At 48.8% G+C, this 17,979-nt stretch overlaps 1 protein-coding gene across 10 annotated transcripts in view; it reads right to left on the bottom strand.

The window, feature by feature from the left end:
• Window positions 1-17,979, bottom strand: part of HMBOX1 (homeobox containing 1) — a 40,825-nt gene that overhangs the window by 18,961 nt on the left and 3,885 nt on the right. For all 10 annotated transcript variants that reach the window (XM_085862839.1, XM_085862843.1, XM_085862846.1 and 7 more), the window contains exons 2-3: window positions 13,273-13,565; window positions 11,212-11,468 (exon numbers count right to left, since the gene is read on the bottom strand). In XM_085862839.1, coding sequence (XP_085718965.1) covers window positions 11,212-11,468; window positions 13,273-13,545 — 530 coding nt within the window. In that variant the 5' untranslated portion in view covers window positions 13,546-13,565. The remainder of the gene's footprint in view (window positions 1-11,211; window positions 11,469-13,272; window positions 13,566-17,979) is intronic.

Below are 17,979 nucleotides of genomic sequence, written 5' to 3'. Positions count from 1 at the left end.
CAAAGCAAACAAGCGTTTGTTCATGCTAAAGGCAGAGAAAACTACACTCCCTTGAAAACCGAAGGTCTCGTCTGTCTCCATCAAATGAGGAAGTTCACCATTTAGACGCTGTCTGTCCCATCCCTCACAAAAGATGACATTCACAAGGAGCACAGATTTGAGACGAGGCAGTCCCTAATCTCTTTTTATCCTCAACAGGCCCCATTCTATTCCCACCTGGGGTCACACCTCTCACCACCTGTTGCACAACTTCTTCACTCAAGAAGTGTTGTTCATGGCTGACCTTTAACGTCTCATTTGTAACTGTAACCTATGCTACCGAAGGTGGACGGACGTTATGTTTTCACCCCTGTCTGTTTGCCTGTGTCTGTGAGCAGGATATCTCAAAAAGCTATGGACGGATTCGGAAATGCTGGGTGTGTGACAAGGACTAATTGATTAGATTTTGGCTAAGGTCTGGATGCAGATTCGGCCAATCGGTGGGATGCAAAACGTAAACTGTTCAGCCTAGCGGAGGTATGTGCTCTACCACGTGCCGTTCTAGTTATCACAGAGTTCCTCACAGTATGCAAGTTTGCTCCAGAATGCTCACACCAGCTTGGTTACCTTTTTTGGAGGTCCTTCAATGTGAAGTGCCATCCATCTGCTTGGGTAGCAACTCAACACTTCCTGATTCACAGGAATGTTGCTGGAACCTGTTCGCCACCATCAACCTCCAGCCCCACAAGATCGAGTAATACGTTCTTTCACTGCTACCCGGACTGACCAGGTTGTACACTGAATAGTATTTGTACACTGCCCAGGCTATAGTATTTGTTCTTGCCTCATCTGTTAAAAAAATCTGCCTTTCCTGAGTCAATCCTTCAATATCACATCAGACCATTTCTTGTGACACTCAACATCTCTTGGTGACTATTGTCCCTGAACCTGAGTCTGGCTCCTGTGACCACAATTTCTCTGCATACCTGTCAGTACGTAAACCCTTCACATCTTGGAGCTCTGCCATGAACCTCTACGATCTGATAATAAAAAAAGAAGGGTACTCGGGAGAGCGCATACCTCCTCCACGAGAACATATTGGGCCCGATACATTTTTGTGACCGTGCTATATTACGAATTTGGAAGCTTATCGCACACAACAGCCAGGTCGTATAGATCAGTTATATCGGTAAGTTTGTGTTACTAGGTAGGGTCCCGTCCTATGTTTAATGGGGAATTAAGTGTACGTGCGCTGTGAAATTATTTTATAGTTAGGATTTTTACACCACCAACAACAACTACAGCTACTACTACTACATCCACGACAACAATGCCACCTTCCCGCACTCGACCGGTTGCCATTACGCATGTGTTTTTGGCTGGGGACATGGGCAGAGCTTTCGTCATCTCAGGTCGAAGCTCCACTCCGAGGAGGTGAGGAGAGCGTTTCCTCCAGCCAATGAGCGGAGGGTGAGCACCACACGCGCGCCCCAGCCAATCGGGAGGCCGCCCCGAGTCGCCCGACAACCCACCGGCCAATCCGGAGGCGAGTTGTATCGGGGGGGGGGGTGAATATAAGAGCAGGTGTGTGCGAGGAGGTCTGTCTGTTTTCCCTTGAGCTTGTCCCTCAGAGGATCGCCTGCCTGCGAGTCTGTCAGGATGAGAATCGCTCGCTGTCTTGTCGCGTGCCGGAGGAGCGTGTTGGAGCCCGACGCTGCCCTCCGTACCCGGTGCTTGCAGCGGCATCGAGTTGCGGGTTTGAGTCCCGCCGAGCCGGATAATCAAGGACCACACGAGGCGGGAAGATCCAAGCTAGCATCCTTACCTTCAGCTCACCTTCCCTCCGAGCTGGGGGTATCAATAAAGGCCGCAGCCATCATTACTTTTGGGGGGTGTGTGTCTGTGTGTGGGCCCGTCTTCAAGTAGAATTGTGTAAGTGCTTTCTTTTGCTCATTTTACATTTTATACCTTTCTTTAGTCGTGTTAACTCTGCTCTGTGTTCCCCTCCCCGATTCTTGTTATAAACAAATATCCCTTTCGTTGAATGTACCAGCTCGTTTCTGTGTTTCTTTCATTGGCTTGGCATGCTGTGTATTGAGAGATAGTGAGGGTAAATTGTTCATTTGGTCCGGCGCGGCTCTGGTAACTCCGCTCGGTTACGCTGGATCCGAGTCGTTACCTCCGACTCGGATCGGACAGAGTCGGCCGAGGGTGTGGTTCCCCGGTAGTTAGACTGCGTGGGTATTTAGGTATATTGAAATTAGGCAATTAACCCGACCCCACGCCATCGAAGTATTGGCAACCACGGTCCTTTAAGTGACCCGTCGGCTCCGGAGTTATCCGAGGTGACGACCTATAAATTCCGGGTGTTCGATGGAGCCGACTCTACTGCTCCCCCTTGCGGTCGTGCTCACCACCGATACCCGGCACCACAACAATTGGTCTTCAGGAGCAGGGTTCAAACCCCTCCGCCTGCATGAAATTAACGGGATTCGGATCAGGCGTGTAGGGAGAACCCCCCCCCCCGTTTCCCCCAAATTGCGAGCAAGTAAAATTTATTTCTCAAAACGCAACATGGCAAGCCAAGATGAGCTGATTCAGGTGGGTTTAGGTATAAGTGTAGTGGAATCCATGGTCCAGGACGATACCCCCATGTTGAAAGACATTTCCCCACAGCCAAACCCAGAGGTTGTAATGGGCGCGGGAGGGGTGGCGTATGAGCACCCCCTGCACCAAACTCCAACCCCCCCCGATCCACGGCGAATCGACCTCGCTGGGACCATCTGACTTCGACCGAATTATGGAGGGAATGAAGCAATTGATGCGAACACGCAGACACTGAGGGGCGATATGCGAACACAGTGGGGTGAGATGCAGAGCATGGGGTTAAGCCTCCAGGCGAGCTTGGACGAGGTGAAAGGCATAATGGCGCGTGCACGTGGGGGAACGATCGAGTCAGGAGGGAGTACAAATTGTGTCCAGCCCGCGATGGAAACGGGTGAGGTCGGGACGGCGAGCGACGCCACCACAATTAAGGGAGAAATAACAAAAGGGACGACGGAAACATTTTCAGAGACATGGGAGATATAAGAGATAGAGGGTGAATTGTACGAGACTGAAGACGAGCACACACAGGTAGAGATAGGAGGGGACAATGGGGTAAAGCTGGTGGAATGTGTTGGGACCCAATGTGAGCATCAGGTTAACCTCCCTCAGGAACAGTGGGAAATGGTAAACTCCCTCGAAGCAGATCGCGACCAGGTGAGTCCGGTCGGGCCGTGCGGGGTCGAGCGGGTGAGTGATGCAAACGGGTCCATGCAGAGTTTGGAGGGAGTAGAGGCTTCGGGATCCCTTGTGTGGACTCCCATCCCCGATGTGATTGTCCCGGAGTGTGCGGTAAAGTGTAGGAGTGGTGCAAGTGTGTCAAAAGGTGTGCAGAATGCAAGTGTCATGGCGTGCGTGAGTACATGCATGGAAATGGTACATGGACCGATCCAGATGGGAGACTTGAATGGTAAACCTAATAGGCCACGTAGAGCTATTTTGGTAACTGCTCCAGCTGCGCGAGATACCGCGTGCGATGCCCATTCCGCATTTTGCGAATGGCCCTCATGCGCATCTACGTGGAGGGAATCCGGTGTGGAAACGCTCCACGTTTGAGACAAGAAGAACTCGTGGACGGTTAAAGGTAGACGGCGAGTGTTTAAATTTGGAATTGGCGGGTCCCCATGCGAGCGCGTGTGCAGGGAATCACGTGCTGCATGCCGCGTGTTCTGTTCGCAGAACGTGCGGAGTGGGTCCCCAGGACGATACGCTCGGGCTGGCCTGCACGGGAAGGTTCGGTGTGCGAGTGACGTCACCGGGGACCTCGTGGCGCGAGTTACGTGCGAGCAGCGCGCGTTGGCTTCCATGGCGGACCCCTCGAAAGAGAGCGCTCGGTGCGATTGACAGGGTGACGACAAGGCTGCATGTATCGCCCGATGGAAGGGACAAACGAGGGAGTCACAGACCGCCGCCTTGGCGGTGCAAAAAAAAAAAAAAAAAAAAGGGCCTCGCTCCAAGTACACAGCCCCGCAGAATGTGGTAAACATCCTGTTTGGGCAAAGGAGCATGAGTTAGCGGGATGGCTTTAGCTTAGTTAGACCGGCCTCATGGGGGCATGAGCCGTCCTCCATGGGGCCCGTGGACTAGTTAGTGGGAAAGTATATTTATATTTAGAATGGATTTGGGAGACATGGACGGACATGGAATGTGCAGTGGGGACGTAGCTTAGTGATAGAATTAAATGTTACGTGCACAAGTTTAAGGGATGACGAGGGGCACGAGATAGTTAGGGGAACATAGGTAGAGTGTTGTAGTGTTGGTGTGAAAATAAAAGTGAAAGAAAGATGCATGTTGAGTGAGTATGGGACAGCGGGCCCAAGTGTGTGAATGGAGTGAATGTGCAATGCATGGTGTGAATGAATGAGTGGGGGGAGGAGTGAATCCCACCCAAGTGACCCCGGGGTCAGTGTAATGTTAGTTAGTGAGTTAGTTAAATTTAGCAAAAGGAGGTCGTTCTGTGTTGGTGGTGTTTGAAGGCACGAAACCCATTTGGAGGGGTGCAAGAGTTCATTCACCGGCTGGGAGCGTGGCTGTTGTAATGAGCGTATCGAGTAGAGGGCACGCCGGGCACCGGACTAGTCGGCCAGAGTAGGCCAAGGGTCCAAGGAACCGGGATATTGTAGTGGGCACGGGTGACCCGCGGAACAGGACCCGAAGCACCAAAATGCCACGTGGGCATCAGAGGGGGGCAATGCCAGGAAGGGCAACCCCCCGCGTTCATAGGGAGCAGGTAGGCTCGGAGACAGCCTCAGGGCCCGGGGGTGCCGTAGTTAGAATCTGGCAGGAGGGAAATCCCTGCCAAGTGAGCCATGCTGCCCAGCCATGAAATTGTGCAAGGGCACGAGTGAAAATTTGTGGGCAGGATCCAAATTAATAATGGACACCAACACAGGCGACGGGAATCATGGTTTCCAGAACCGATAGTTTAAAGTGACAGGCGTTTTGAAAAGCCCCGGGGTAGTTTTAGGTTAATAAATGCTGGGATAGTTTGGAAATGTTTCCCTTCGCACAATCCATCCCTTCGCTCTCAGTAGGCCGCAAGACACACCTTGGTAAGATGGCTGAATTACGTGGGAGGCTATTCTGGGGCTTTGTTGGGCCTCGAGGCAGGACACTAGTCTCTTTCTTCGTCGCCTCAGAAAGGATTTTGGGGGTTGGGAGTAGGCTAGGTGGACAGGATAGGTTAGCCGGACAAAGACAGTGAGGGGGTTAGGGACAAGCAATTATAAAGGGAAAAATAAAAATAAAAAATAATACTACTAATAAAATAAAAATAAATAAAAAGGGGTCTAAATTTGTTTTGTTGTTGCAAACTAAAGGAGTGGGTATGGACAAAGACAGGCAAAGGCGATAGGTTGGGGGGAGACAGTAGGGTAGGTCCGAGTCCGTTTTCAGAGCGGCCGGCACCACCGCACTCCCTCCAGACCTCAGGGGACCATACTAGAGGCCGGCCAGCTTCATATGCCGACCTGTTTTCGTGCTGTACCTCTGGTCCGCATCTGCCTTGCCATGTCTTTGTTGCCTGCCTTTGTCATGACCCCATGCCTGCTACCTTTTGTTTGCATTGCCCCAAGTCACCATCCAACCATGTGCGCCAGGATCTACCAGCAAGTGTTTTGCAAGGACTGCCCTGCAGGCAGCCCCATCATTCATCACTCTTTGTGTTTTTTGCATCCTGTCCATCCATTCACGAGGAGCCAGGGACTGCATTGAGCAGCCGGCTACCTCCCGGTTCGTGAATAAAGGCCTCTTCAAATGGCCTGTAGAACGGCGCATGGCCTGCCGTGTTAGGGTGAGTTGCCTCCAGCAGCTGGGGTATGAAAGGAACGAAGAGGAAGGTCCACGGAAAGAAACACCCAAGGGGGACCTTTTGAGCAGGCCCTGAGGATGACTGACCTTCAGCTGCTGTGCACTCACCCACACAAACTGGTAACGTTGCTGTGCCTTTATCCCACAGATGACAGGTCCTGGGCCATGTTTAGTGTAAATATTAGATAAGATTGAAAATAAGTTTAACCCACCTGTTGTTTGTCTTAGGGCCCTGTCACACCTTGACGTTTTAGCCAGGAATGGCAACGTATAAAAATGCACGTAAAAAGTTGGCGTACGCTGAAGTTTTGAGGTTTTTTTTTTTTAAGTTTTGGTCGTATTCATAACGTGTTGGTCGTATGCATAACGTATTAGTAACGGGCACAGAACGTTTTGTTGTGTTAAAGATAACTTATACCAACGAATGCTTAGCCTGTTGTCGGCGTTCACAACCTATGCCCAACGATAATTTAACTTATTCATAGCACACTGCACGTATAAGCCGACGAACTCATGGCGTTCTCTGTTAAAAACCTGCCGCTCGCCGATTTAAATCATAATCACCTGAAAATTGGAAGTGTCAACATCGCAGTCACACCTTGACGATTTAGTCAGCGTATGCCGACCTATGAAAAATGTGTCTAAAACGCTGGGACACGACGAATACGTTAGGAACACGCTGAAAAACGATGAAGTACGCTGGCATATTACGTGGTACGTCTAGTACGTCGTGAAATTTCAAGCATGCTGAAAATTTTACGACATACTCGACGTATGGCTCACAAGTTCCGCATGCGCTGGCATAAGTTCTCGGCAAGCTCCGCAATCGTTTACACACGTCGGCCACACGTTACTTGTAAGTTACTCATAAGTCGAAACACGTCGAGGTAATGTTTAGCATACCCGAAACTTAATTTTTAACCTACGAGTAACGTGCTTTGAACCTTTGTGTAGCATGCTTTGAACCTTTGTGTGTAATGTATCTCAAACGCACATTGGCGTATGTAGACAAATTTGATTGACGTCTTCCGGACGACCACAGAACTTACTGAACGTGTTTCGAACTTACAGCTACCGTATAATGGCGTATTGGCAGCGTTTAGGGGAATTGGTATATACAAATGGGCTTCGCAAGAGGAACCCGTCAGTGTTCCAGACTCCATGTTGAGTCGATGTCAATGTCAGTAGCAGTAGCAGTAGTAGTAGTAGCAGTAGTAGTAGTAGTAGTAGTTCGAGAGAATTTAGTGATGTCGATGTTATTAGTAGTGGTAGTAGTAGTTCGAGAGAATTTAGTGATGTCGATGTTGGTAGTAGTAGTAGTTCGAGAGAATTTAGTGATGTCGATGTTAGTAGTAGTAGTAGTAGTAGTAGTAGTTCAAGAGAATTTAGTGATGTTGATGTTATTAGTAGTAGTATTAGTCGTTCGAGAGAATTTAGTGATGTCGATGTTAGTAGTAGTAGTATTGGTAGTAGTAGCAGTAGTCGTAGTTCGAGAGAATTTAGTGATGTCGATGTTGGTAGTAGTAATAGTAGTAGTAGTACTTTCAAGTAACGTGTTGCAAAGTGTGAACAACGTTTGTGTAGCGTGCTTACAAAACGTTACTCATAGGTTATAAATAAGTTTCGGGTATGCTAAACATTACCTCCAGGTGTTTCGACTTATGAGTAACTTACAAGTAACGTGTGTCAACGATCGCATAACGTGCCTACAACTTATGGCCAGCATAGCGGAACGTGTGAGTCATACGCCGGCATACGTCGTAAAATTTCAAGCATGAAAAAATTTGAGGAAAACCCAAAGTACAACGATGAAAGCCAGCGTACTACGATGTATGGCAGTGTTTTTCAGTGTGCTCTTAACGTAAACAAAACGTACCCCTAACGTCTTCGACGTGTACTAGCGTTTTAGACAAATTTTTCATAAATCGGCATAAGCTGGCTAAATTGTCAAGGTGTGACAGGGCCTTTAGCGCCGGCAATGTATTTAAGTTGTCTGTATGAGTCTGATAGTTACGCAGTGCACTACGTTATTTATTTTTGGGACCTGTATAAAAAAATGTCGCACTCAGGGATCCGCAGGTAAGTCGTACTAGGGGAGAACTTACACATGCTGGTCACACGAAAATTCAATGACTTGGGACGAGTCTGTAAAAAGGGGAGGGGGTAGTGTTACGAATTTGGAAGCTTATCGCACACAACAGCCAGGTCCTATAGATCAGTTATATCGGTAAATATGTGTTTCTAGGTAGGGTCCCGTCCTATGTTTAATGGGGAATTAAGTGTACGTGCGCTGTGAAATTATTTTATAGTTAGGATTTTTACAACACCAACAACAACTACAGCTACTACTACTACATCAACGCCACCTTCCTGCACTCGACCGGTCGCCATTACACACGTGTTTTTTGGCTGGGGATGTGGGCGGAGGTTTTGTCATTTCGGGTCAAAGCTCCGCTCTGAGAAGGGGAAGAGAGCATTTCCTCCAGCCAATGAGCGGAGGGCGAGCACCACACGTGCGCCCCAGCCAATCGGGAGGCCGCCCCGAGTCGCCCGACAACCCACCGGCCAATCCGGAGGAGAGTTGCGTCGGGGTCGGGGGGGGTGAAGAGAAGAGCGGGTGCACGCGAGGAGGTCTGTCTGTTTTCCCTTGAGCCTGTCCCGCAGAGGATCGCCTGCCTGCGAGTCTGTCAGGACGAGAATCGCTTGCCTGTCTCCTCTGCTGGCGCTCGCTGTCTCGTCGCGTTCCGGAGGAGCGTGCTGGAGCCCGACGCTGCCCTCCGTACCCGGTGCTTGCAGCGGCATCGAGTTGCAGGTTCGAGTCCCGCCGAGCCGGATCGTCAAGGGCCGCACGAGGCGGGAAGGTCCAAGCTAGCATCCTTACCTCCAGCTCACCTTCCCTCCGAGCTGGGGGTATCAGCAGCCATCATTTCTTTAGGGGGGTGTGTGTCTGTGTGTGGGCCCGTCTTCAAGTAGAATTGTATAAGTGCTTTCTTTTGCTCATTGTACATTTGATACCTTTCTTTAGTCGTGATAACTATGCTCTGTGTTCCCCTTCCCGATTATTGTTATAAATAAATATCCCTTTTTTAATGTACTAGCTCTTTTCTGTATTTCTTTCATTGGCTTTGCACGCTGTGTATTGAGAGATAGCGAGGGTAAATTGTTCATTTGGTCCGGCGCGGCTCTGGTAACTCCGCTCGGTTACGCCGGATCAGAGTCGTTACCTGCGACTCAAATCAGACAGAGTCGGCCGAGGGTGTGGTTCCCCGGTAGTTAGACTGGGTGGGTATTTAGGTATAATAAAATTAGGCAATTAACCCTACCCCACGCCGTCGAAGTATTGGCGGCCACGGTCCTTTAAGTGACCCGTCAGCTCCGGAGTTATCCGGGGTGACGACCTATAAATTCCAGGTGTTCGGTAGAGCCGAATCTACTGCTCCCCTTAGCGGTCGTGCTCGCCACCGATACCCGGCACCACAACAATATATCATTTTTGGCCCAATCTCTCAATGGTGAAGAATCAATTAAAAAATTTAATTATTCTCGTATCCGGATCTTCACCAAAATTGAACCAATTCTGCCTTGTCACACCCAACATGTCAACCAAATTTCATCCGAATCCGTCCACAACTTTTTGAGATATCCTGCAAACAGACAGACAAACTTTGAGATTTCATCAATGATCTTTCGGACTCTGGAAAATCCTGGAGATCTCTTTGCTGATGGCTCCACCCTCTGCCGTACCATCTGTCATCCCTCAGACCGGCAAGCAGCAGTTTCTTCGCTCACTGCAGATCTGAATAAAATCACAAACTGGTCCAACACGTGGAACATGTCTTCAATCCGGACAAATCTCACACTCTCAGTATGTCTCTCCGAAAGGACCGTTTAGAACCCCCTCCCCACCCCCCCATCCACTTTCTCAACAATCCTCTGGAAGAAGTCCTTTCTTTCAAGCTTCTGGGTCTCACTATCTGCCATGACCTTTCCTGGGAAAGCCACATTTCAAACCTCGCCTCCAAAGCCAGTCGCCGACTGGGAATCCTCCATCATGCAAAGTCCTTCCTCGGCCCACCTGAGCTCCTGACCACTTACAAAGTTTATGTCCGCAGCCTGATGGAGTACTGCTCTCCCCTCCGGGCTGGTGGTGCTCCTGCCTCCCAGCTTTCTCGGCTTCACGCTGTGGAAACCAAGGCATTTCAGATCATTGGCATCTCCCGCAATGAGGTTGAGTCTTTGGGCCTCTCACTCTCTCACCGCAGGCAGGTCAATGGTCTTTCTGTCTTCTACCGTCTCCTCTCCAGCCTCGCCCCCCCCCCTGCTCTCTCTGCGATTTGTCCCCACCACATTTCCGCAGGGCGGTCAAGGTCCGCCATCAACCCCCTTCTGGTAAAACTACCAAAATCACGAATCACTGCTCACCTTCACCCTTTTATTCCTCTTTTTCCCCGCCTTTGGAATAAACTCCCTCACTCTGTTCAATCCCATTCTTCCCTCCAGGCCTTCAAAACAGCTGTTCACCACCACCTCTTATCATCCCCCATCCAAATCCTCGATTTTTTCTACCCCCGATAATCCACTCAAGCCCACCTCCTTCAAATCCCCTGCTTTCCTTCCTGAAAGTCCCTGTAATGTCCATCTTGTATTCCCCATGTTCCCCACTGTTTTGTCCTTCCCACTCCCGCCCTCTTCTCTCATGCCCCCCTTGCTGTGCGTCGTGTGTTCGCTCTCACACGAGCCACGACAAGGTATACCAAAAAAAATCAAAAAGACGTGCAGAGCACGATATGTGCAAAATCCACCCCCTCTCCAAAGGTTACCATGGATACATCAAATTGTCCATTGCATTAAGATTAAAATTGACAATCTTAATCAAAGCTCAGGTCAATCGGATGAAAATTGATTATTTTTCACATTTAAATTGATGATTTTAGAAGTTTGACCTCGAGTTGTCCTTTTGACCTCAAAGAGAGTTGGTTTCCCGATCCAGTGACGCAATATGCAAATGTTGCTCAAATTTCAAGTCAATCGGATGAAAATTACCGAGAACTCATTATTTTGGCATGTGTCACAAGCTAATGAGCCCCAAAGGGTCGAAGGGCTGTCCTTGCAAGGACCCTCTGTTACTGGGCACGTGTACGAGGATTCTCCAGCACAGGAGAGGTTCTTCATGGAGGTTTCTTCGTGAGATGCCAAACCTGTTTGTTTTGATCCTTCACCCTAACCTTAATCCAATCCTCACCCCCTAACAGCATTCGTAACGTGAATTGAATTAAAATAAACAATCGATATAATGTAGAAAGTAATTACGGTCATTACCTCATGAGCTCTTCAACCCTTTCCTCCACATCCGCGTCATCATCCATGGCCTCCAGGCCGTAGCAGCGCATTGGCGGGACGAGGAGAGGAGTGTTGGTACTGCCATGGTAACGTGGAGATGCAAGTCCGTTGCTGGATCTTTCTCCACCCGAATCGCCTCCGGATGGCAGACCGTGGTTAGTGGTGCTGGGGTTGCAAGGTGGAGGTGACGGGTCGTAGCCGTGACTTTGAGAGGGTGTGGGACTGCCATATTGCGGCTACGAGGACACACGGCATAAACCACACAACACGGTATGCTTTTCACCTCCGACATTGGCCCTCAAAACACAACAATAACAAAATTTTTATCCAACGCAACACTGTGTTCCATCTAATCCAATTATCAACGCAGAATTCCTGTGATTTAGCGTAATTGTTCAATGTTTAAACGCTCAAAAGTGTGACACTTAAACACTTCCTGGAAACAATGACTGTGCTCTTTATTTATTAGATTTGTTTTTTATAAGCAGGACCTGTGGAACATCCGCGCAATGTGAAATGTGACTTCACGTCCTCAACACCTCTCCACGAACCCCAAGTCATCAAACCCCAAGTCCTCAACCTCCTCCTCCCAGCTCGAAGGCTTCAATCCCCTTCCCACTGCAACTACTCAACCATCCCACCCTCCATCAACTCAACGCCCCCTCCCCATAACTTCTTAACCCTGCCACCCCACCCCCACAACTCCTAAACTCTCCCCCTACCGAACACAGAAACTCCTAAACTCTCCCCCTACCGAACACAGAAACTCCTAAACTCTCCCCCTACCGAACACAGAAACTCCTAAACACTCCCCCTACCAAACACAGAAACTCCTAAACACTCCCCCTACCGAACACAGAAAATCGTGTCAGGATAATGTCGCAGTTTTTAGGAACGCATCCACGAGGTCACGCCCATCGAGCCAGGGCTCGGACATTCCTGAACAGGTGCTTTTCCATCATCGCAGGGCATTTGGAATGGAATCATCAAAAAGAAGAAAATAATGCACTCGCAATGCATTACAGCTCTTCCGTTCCATTAGGTGATAACTAATCTCGGTGGAGTGATACGGACGCAGCAAACAACTAAAATACAATAAAAGTGAACATGACATGCTTTGCACATCTCCTACTCGTTCAGAAACAGGGGCTCCAGGTAGCAATGAAATAAAGAATCCGGATTTCCCAGAGAATCTGGAATATGAGGATATATAAAGGAATATGAGGATGGTTCAGTTTGGAGCTGGATTTTTGTTTACAACGGGCACAGTCATGTGTGTCGCTCAAGTCGTGAAGGAATGGCTCTTGATAGCATTGATAACCAAGACCAACTACCAAGTGTTTCCTGCTTTAGTGCTGAGAGTCAATATGGAGGTATAATAAGATAAGAGGGTGGAACAGTAAATAATGATGACAATTCTGGTCAAAGAAAGCATCAAGTTTGTTGAAATTTACAGACAATTGGCTGTGGAGTGTCGTGGCGAAGTTCATCCGCATTAACATGCAACGTGGTGGGAGAGTGGGGGGCGTGAGGGGCAAGGAATTCCAACAAACGAGGATATTCAGGATTACGTCCTGCAGTGGTTAAGTACGGATCCTAAATAATTAAATTCAGTACTGCAAACATACAAGAACTTCCACTCTGATGGAACCGGTAGGTGCATGACCAGATCTGGAGGGTACCAGAAGAGGTAATGCAAGCAGTGCTACTATCATTGTCCTGACGAGCTTCATTATGAGAGTAAACGAAAGTTTGGGTCAAACTTGAACCACCCTCGGAGAAAACAAATACGTAAAGATCAACAGTCAAATTAACATAAAGGTATAAATCAACACAGCCCATGGATATCATAAATGGATTAATCACTCACAAAGAATGTTTCAAACTCGAGAAACTTCAACAAAAATGAATCATCAATTTAGCACAAGGAGGAGGGATTCAAATGTGACCACCACTCGATCGGGACGGTGCGCAATTGGCTAAAACACACGCACGCACACACTTTTACAAACACCGATGACATGACAATTTCTTACCCACCTTGGGTTCCCTAACAGAGCCAGGTGTGGACAGAGACGAGGAGGAAGGAGCTGGATAGCTGGAGGCATACCCCGAACTCATCCCTGCATTGCAGCCACCTGTTCCTCCATAGGAGAGCCGGCGACTAAACTTGTCCGCATGCTCAGAGTCGAGACGCTCCATCGTATCGAGCGCATGGAGAATATCATGCTTGTTCATACCACTCCGTCTCAACCTCTGCAGCAAGTCGATTTGCTCGATAGTGTAGCGTGGCTCATCGACGTAGTGCGCCATAGCCGCGCCGTGATGAAGGGCTAGAGGAGTGAGGAATTCGACAGGAAAGAGAGAGAGAGAGAAAATAAGGAAAGAGCTGGTAGAGAGTTCACTGGGAATCTGGAGAGATGTTCATAAGTCAAATCATGAATTAAGGGCTTAAGGACACCAACATATGAATGTACGAGAGTATGCAAGGCCTCAGCTCGTTTGTCCTCACCTTACAGGAATATGTAAAAGGCGATGCTTGTTTCAGAGGAATACATGTCTTTTTTGTCGAGGATAATCGGTGTCAGCGGGAGGGTTTCAACAACAGGATAGTAACAAATATATTTACAAGTTTCAAAGGGAGAAAAGGTATATTATTGTGAATATTTTGTCAAAATTTTAACATTGATTGCAACGCAAACTCCAGACAAACAGATTGAGCAATTTACTGGAATGTGAGGAACAAGCTGAGCTGACAATACGTTGAGATCAGGGGTGAAACTATATGCCTGTGTCACGATAGGATACGTATCACGATACACAACTGACGATACGATATTGTCGCAGGGGTGGCGGCCAAGATTAATCCCCCTGACCCCAAATTGTGGTGACGGACGGTTAACACCGCCAGCCCCCAGACAGCTGAACTTCTCTCCCTTGGAGGCCTACAGCCAAAACTTGCAGATGAATGTGCGTGTGTGGGAAAAGGGCGCAACGGAGGAGCACAGCACAGCAATGGATGCACGGGGAAGGGGGGGGGGGGTGGGGGGTATACTCGAACCCCACTACAAATACACGGATACAGTTTCTTAAAATGAACACATTTAATGAAAATCAACAAATATTGACAAAGGACAATAAATCCTAAAGTTGAGGCACCTCTATACACGGAGTTAAATACAAAGGGAAAACAAAACAAAAAAACAGAAAAACCCTCTTTTTACTCTTGCACTTGGCTTGGGCCAGAACTGGTCTTTGTGGAACTTGGAATCAAGGCGCTTCCACCAGCACATGCAGACGAGTGCAAAATGGCGCCAAGCTGCTTCTCTCGTAGCGGGACAAACGTAAGCCAGGCAATCCGCAAGTGGCACTCAACACCAAGGCTCAGAGACCCAGTGCAGTTGCATCGTGCGTGGATTGTCCTCACGACCCACCCAAGAGCCAAAGGCAGGAATATTGTTTCACCACGCGAGCCAAATCGCCTCAACACGAACACAAGAACTGTGCTGTCTTCTTCATGCGTCGAAGGAAAGCCAGCTGTAAAGCCCTGTTCTTACAGGCCATCTCATAGCTACGTTCTTTCTCGACAGTGTGCGTTCCTTCCCTCAACTCAACTCTGCCTTGTGCGTGCGCTTTCCCTGAACTCCACTCTCCTCTGACTTCGTGCGTGCGCTCAATCTCCCCGAATGAAATGCGCAACCAACCCTTGCTCTTCACCGACAAACCTAACACCCTTTTCTCATCCGGGTCGTGGCTTGCTCGCCCAAAACCCAGGAAAGGCGGGGCCTCCGCCCGCTCCGCACGACGGGCTAGCTTCTGACGTTACGCCCATCAATCTGCACCTCCGGGGTGTGGCCTCGCCCGCCGTCACCCTTGGAGGCGGGGCTTCTGCCTGCTCGGCACATTTGCTTCTTTTTTATCATGCTTTTAGTTATAAAGACATAGGGAAAAGTCACAGGGGGGAAATTACATTATGGATAAGCTTATTCTTCAACCCTAGCTAATTAACACACCACCCCCCCCCCCCCGCGTTGTGACACGTAACACTTAAGCTCACAGTTTCCCTACTTAATTGCATTGAGATGTCTCCTACACGTCCACGGACCAGACTACTCTATTCAATCGTAAATTCCCAATTAAATTCCTCCATCTACCCCCATAACCGTAACAATATGTATCACAATACACAAGTGATGATATGATACATATCACGACACACAACTGATGATACAATATGTATCACGATACACAACTGATGACACTGTTACGTATAAAAGGGGGAGGGGGGAGGGCACCAAAGCTAGATTGTTGTAAGAATAGCATAATCCGTGTTATTCGCATAGCATAGATCTACTCTTGCAAACAGGGGAAAATCTCAGAGTAAGTCGTCTTGTTAAATGTGATGCTGAGGAGACAGCATGTGTAATTTACACACAGTGTAGTTTGGGATAAGATTGTATGTGTGAGAACCTCCTGTTTTGGGGCGAGGGCCGGAGAGGACTTGGACACTCAAGACACATGGAAAGGGCATTGTACTTTAAAAGGAGACAGCATGAACTATCTTGCCAGTGGACCACAGGCCATGGCGGCGAGATTGGTTTCAGAGCTATGGAGAAGGGGTGGCGGTAAAACATTGTTTTATTGGGACCACCTCATGGCGCAGGATGACCCAGAGGATAACATACCCACAGGAGTGGTTGGCCAATGAGCAGGACGCACTGTCCAAAAGGGCAGTGCCAAAGGTCACCAGGGCCGTAACCATGCCTGCATGTGGCAGATGAGTTACTTTTTGAGTCGAATGAGTGCTAGTTCTGCAGTGTTGCAGTTCCGTTGGTTTCGGTTCCTTTCCAGTGCAGTGCAGTTCAGTTCTGCTAGAGTTCTGTCCAGTTTCAGTGATAGTTCTGTTCAGTTGGAGTTTGAGTGCAGTTCATGGCTGTGAGAAGACTTGGGAGGACATTGCCTCACATTGCCTTTGCACCTCTTCACCTCCACGCCCCGAGCTGTACTGTAGCCACAACCATCACTGCACTGCAGCCACAACCATCCTGCTCACCCTGAGCCTGCATATCCACAAGCTTTGCACCAGCTGCAAGTCCTTGCCTACCTCGTTGTTTTGTGTGATTCTGTTACTCATTAGTGGCACCATTGTTTTCTTCGTTAGGTTTTAGTGTTTTATTCAATTTCACTGTGTAAACGTTGCATGTCCCTCACCCCTATCTGTCTGTCGGCCACCAAATGTGTTCCATACTCTTTGATTGGCCCGTCAACCCTTATCCCCATATCTCATTTCAAATAAACCCCATTTTGACTATAAGAAACATTTTCCCACCTTTTGCACCACCAACTTCAGACTCATTTGGGGGACCCTTGGGAAATATCAGGATGAAGTGAACGCAGTAACTATAAACACCATTTCAACAATCCGCGGATGGTCTTAGAGCATCCAGCTCACAGCAGTCTGTGTTCACAGACCCTCTGACTCACAATACAATATATCACATCAACTGATGATACGATACATTCTCTTGCACTGTGCAGCATTCTCGCGCATCCACTTCATTACACATTCACAAACCATCGCTTCGGGCTTGACGGTAGCTGCATCACATCGGAAGCCACGTTGATACGGGGTTCCTTGGGCGAATATTTTGGAAGACGCTAGAACCTTCCGCCCTCTAACCCCCCTCTCTGTGTGCTTCAAATGCGGCACAGCTGGGCCAAGCAGGAGACGAAGTGGGGGCTCTAAGCAGTTTGGAGGGCGCTCTTGCCCACAGACTGGAAGAGGATAAAAGCTCAAACTCAACTCAGTTTCCTTTCTCTCTCTCACAGGAAAGGACCCTCACAGCAAGAAGTCGAGACAGAGAGACAGAGAGACAGAGAGACAGAGAGACAGAGAGACAGAGAGACAGAGAGACAGAGAGACAGAGAGACAGAGAGACAGAGAGACAGAGAGACAGAGAGACAGAGAGACAGAGAGACAGAGAGACAGAGAGACAGAGAGACAGAGAGACAGAGACAGAGACAGAGACAGAGACAGAGACAGAGACAGAGACAGAGAGAGAGAGAGAGAGAGAGAGAGAGAGAGAGAGAGAGAGAGAGAGAGAGAGAGAGAGAGAGAGCAGTTCTCCCCGAGATTTTCCCGCCCGCAGTTCATGTTCTCAGAACGGAGTTTCGCGCCTCTCTTTGCGTTCACGCCATTAGTATTTCCCCACGTACGTTTCCTTCTTATTCTTTACTCTCTTCTCCCATTTCCTTTTCTCGACAACATCTTCGACATAACCTGGGCGGCATCTTCAGCACCACAGCTAGGACAGTGCCGCCTCCAAACGTAAATCCCTGACATCCGAGTCACGGCACGGACCCCAGACCATGGGGGTTCAGGAGCAAGAGAGAAGAATTTGGCCCATGGGGGCCTAGGAGCATTAGCGACATTGAATCGAGTAAGAGACGGATGACATATAGTGGGGATGTAGATAGCTTAGTAACGATTAGGTAAAAGGAACGTGCTAGTATCAAGGGATGACGGGGAAGGCATGAGCTAGTTAGGGGATCATAATGGGTAGGGCGCAGCTCCATTCTCTCTCCTGAGCGATGAGTGTGTGAAAGGAGAATGAGGAGGGGTGTGAGTGAGAAAGGAGAGTGAAGTGTGAGAGTGACATGGTGTGAAGGCATGAATGTGGAGAGAAGAATTCCTGACCAAGGAAACCCGGGAGGTTAGATAGCGGGGATATTGCTGTTTCAGAACGA

The sequence above is a fragment of the Eptatretus burgeri genome, chromosome 17 (genome assembly GCF_056783735.1).
Source record: "Eptatretus burgeri isolate ZD-2024b chromosome 17, Ebu_testis_v1, whole genome shotgun sequence".
NCBI lineage: Eukaryota > Metazoa > Chordata > Myxini > Myxiniformes > Myxinidae > Eptatretus > Eptatretus burgeri.
This window is presented reverse-complemented; position numbering and strand designations above follow the sequence as displayed.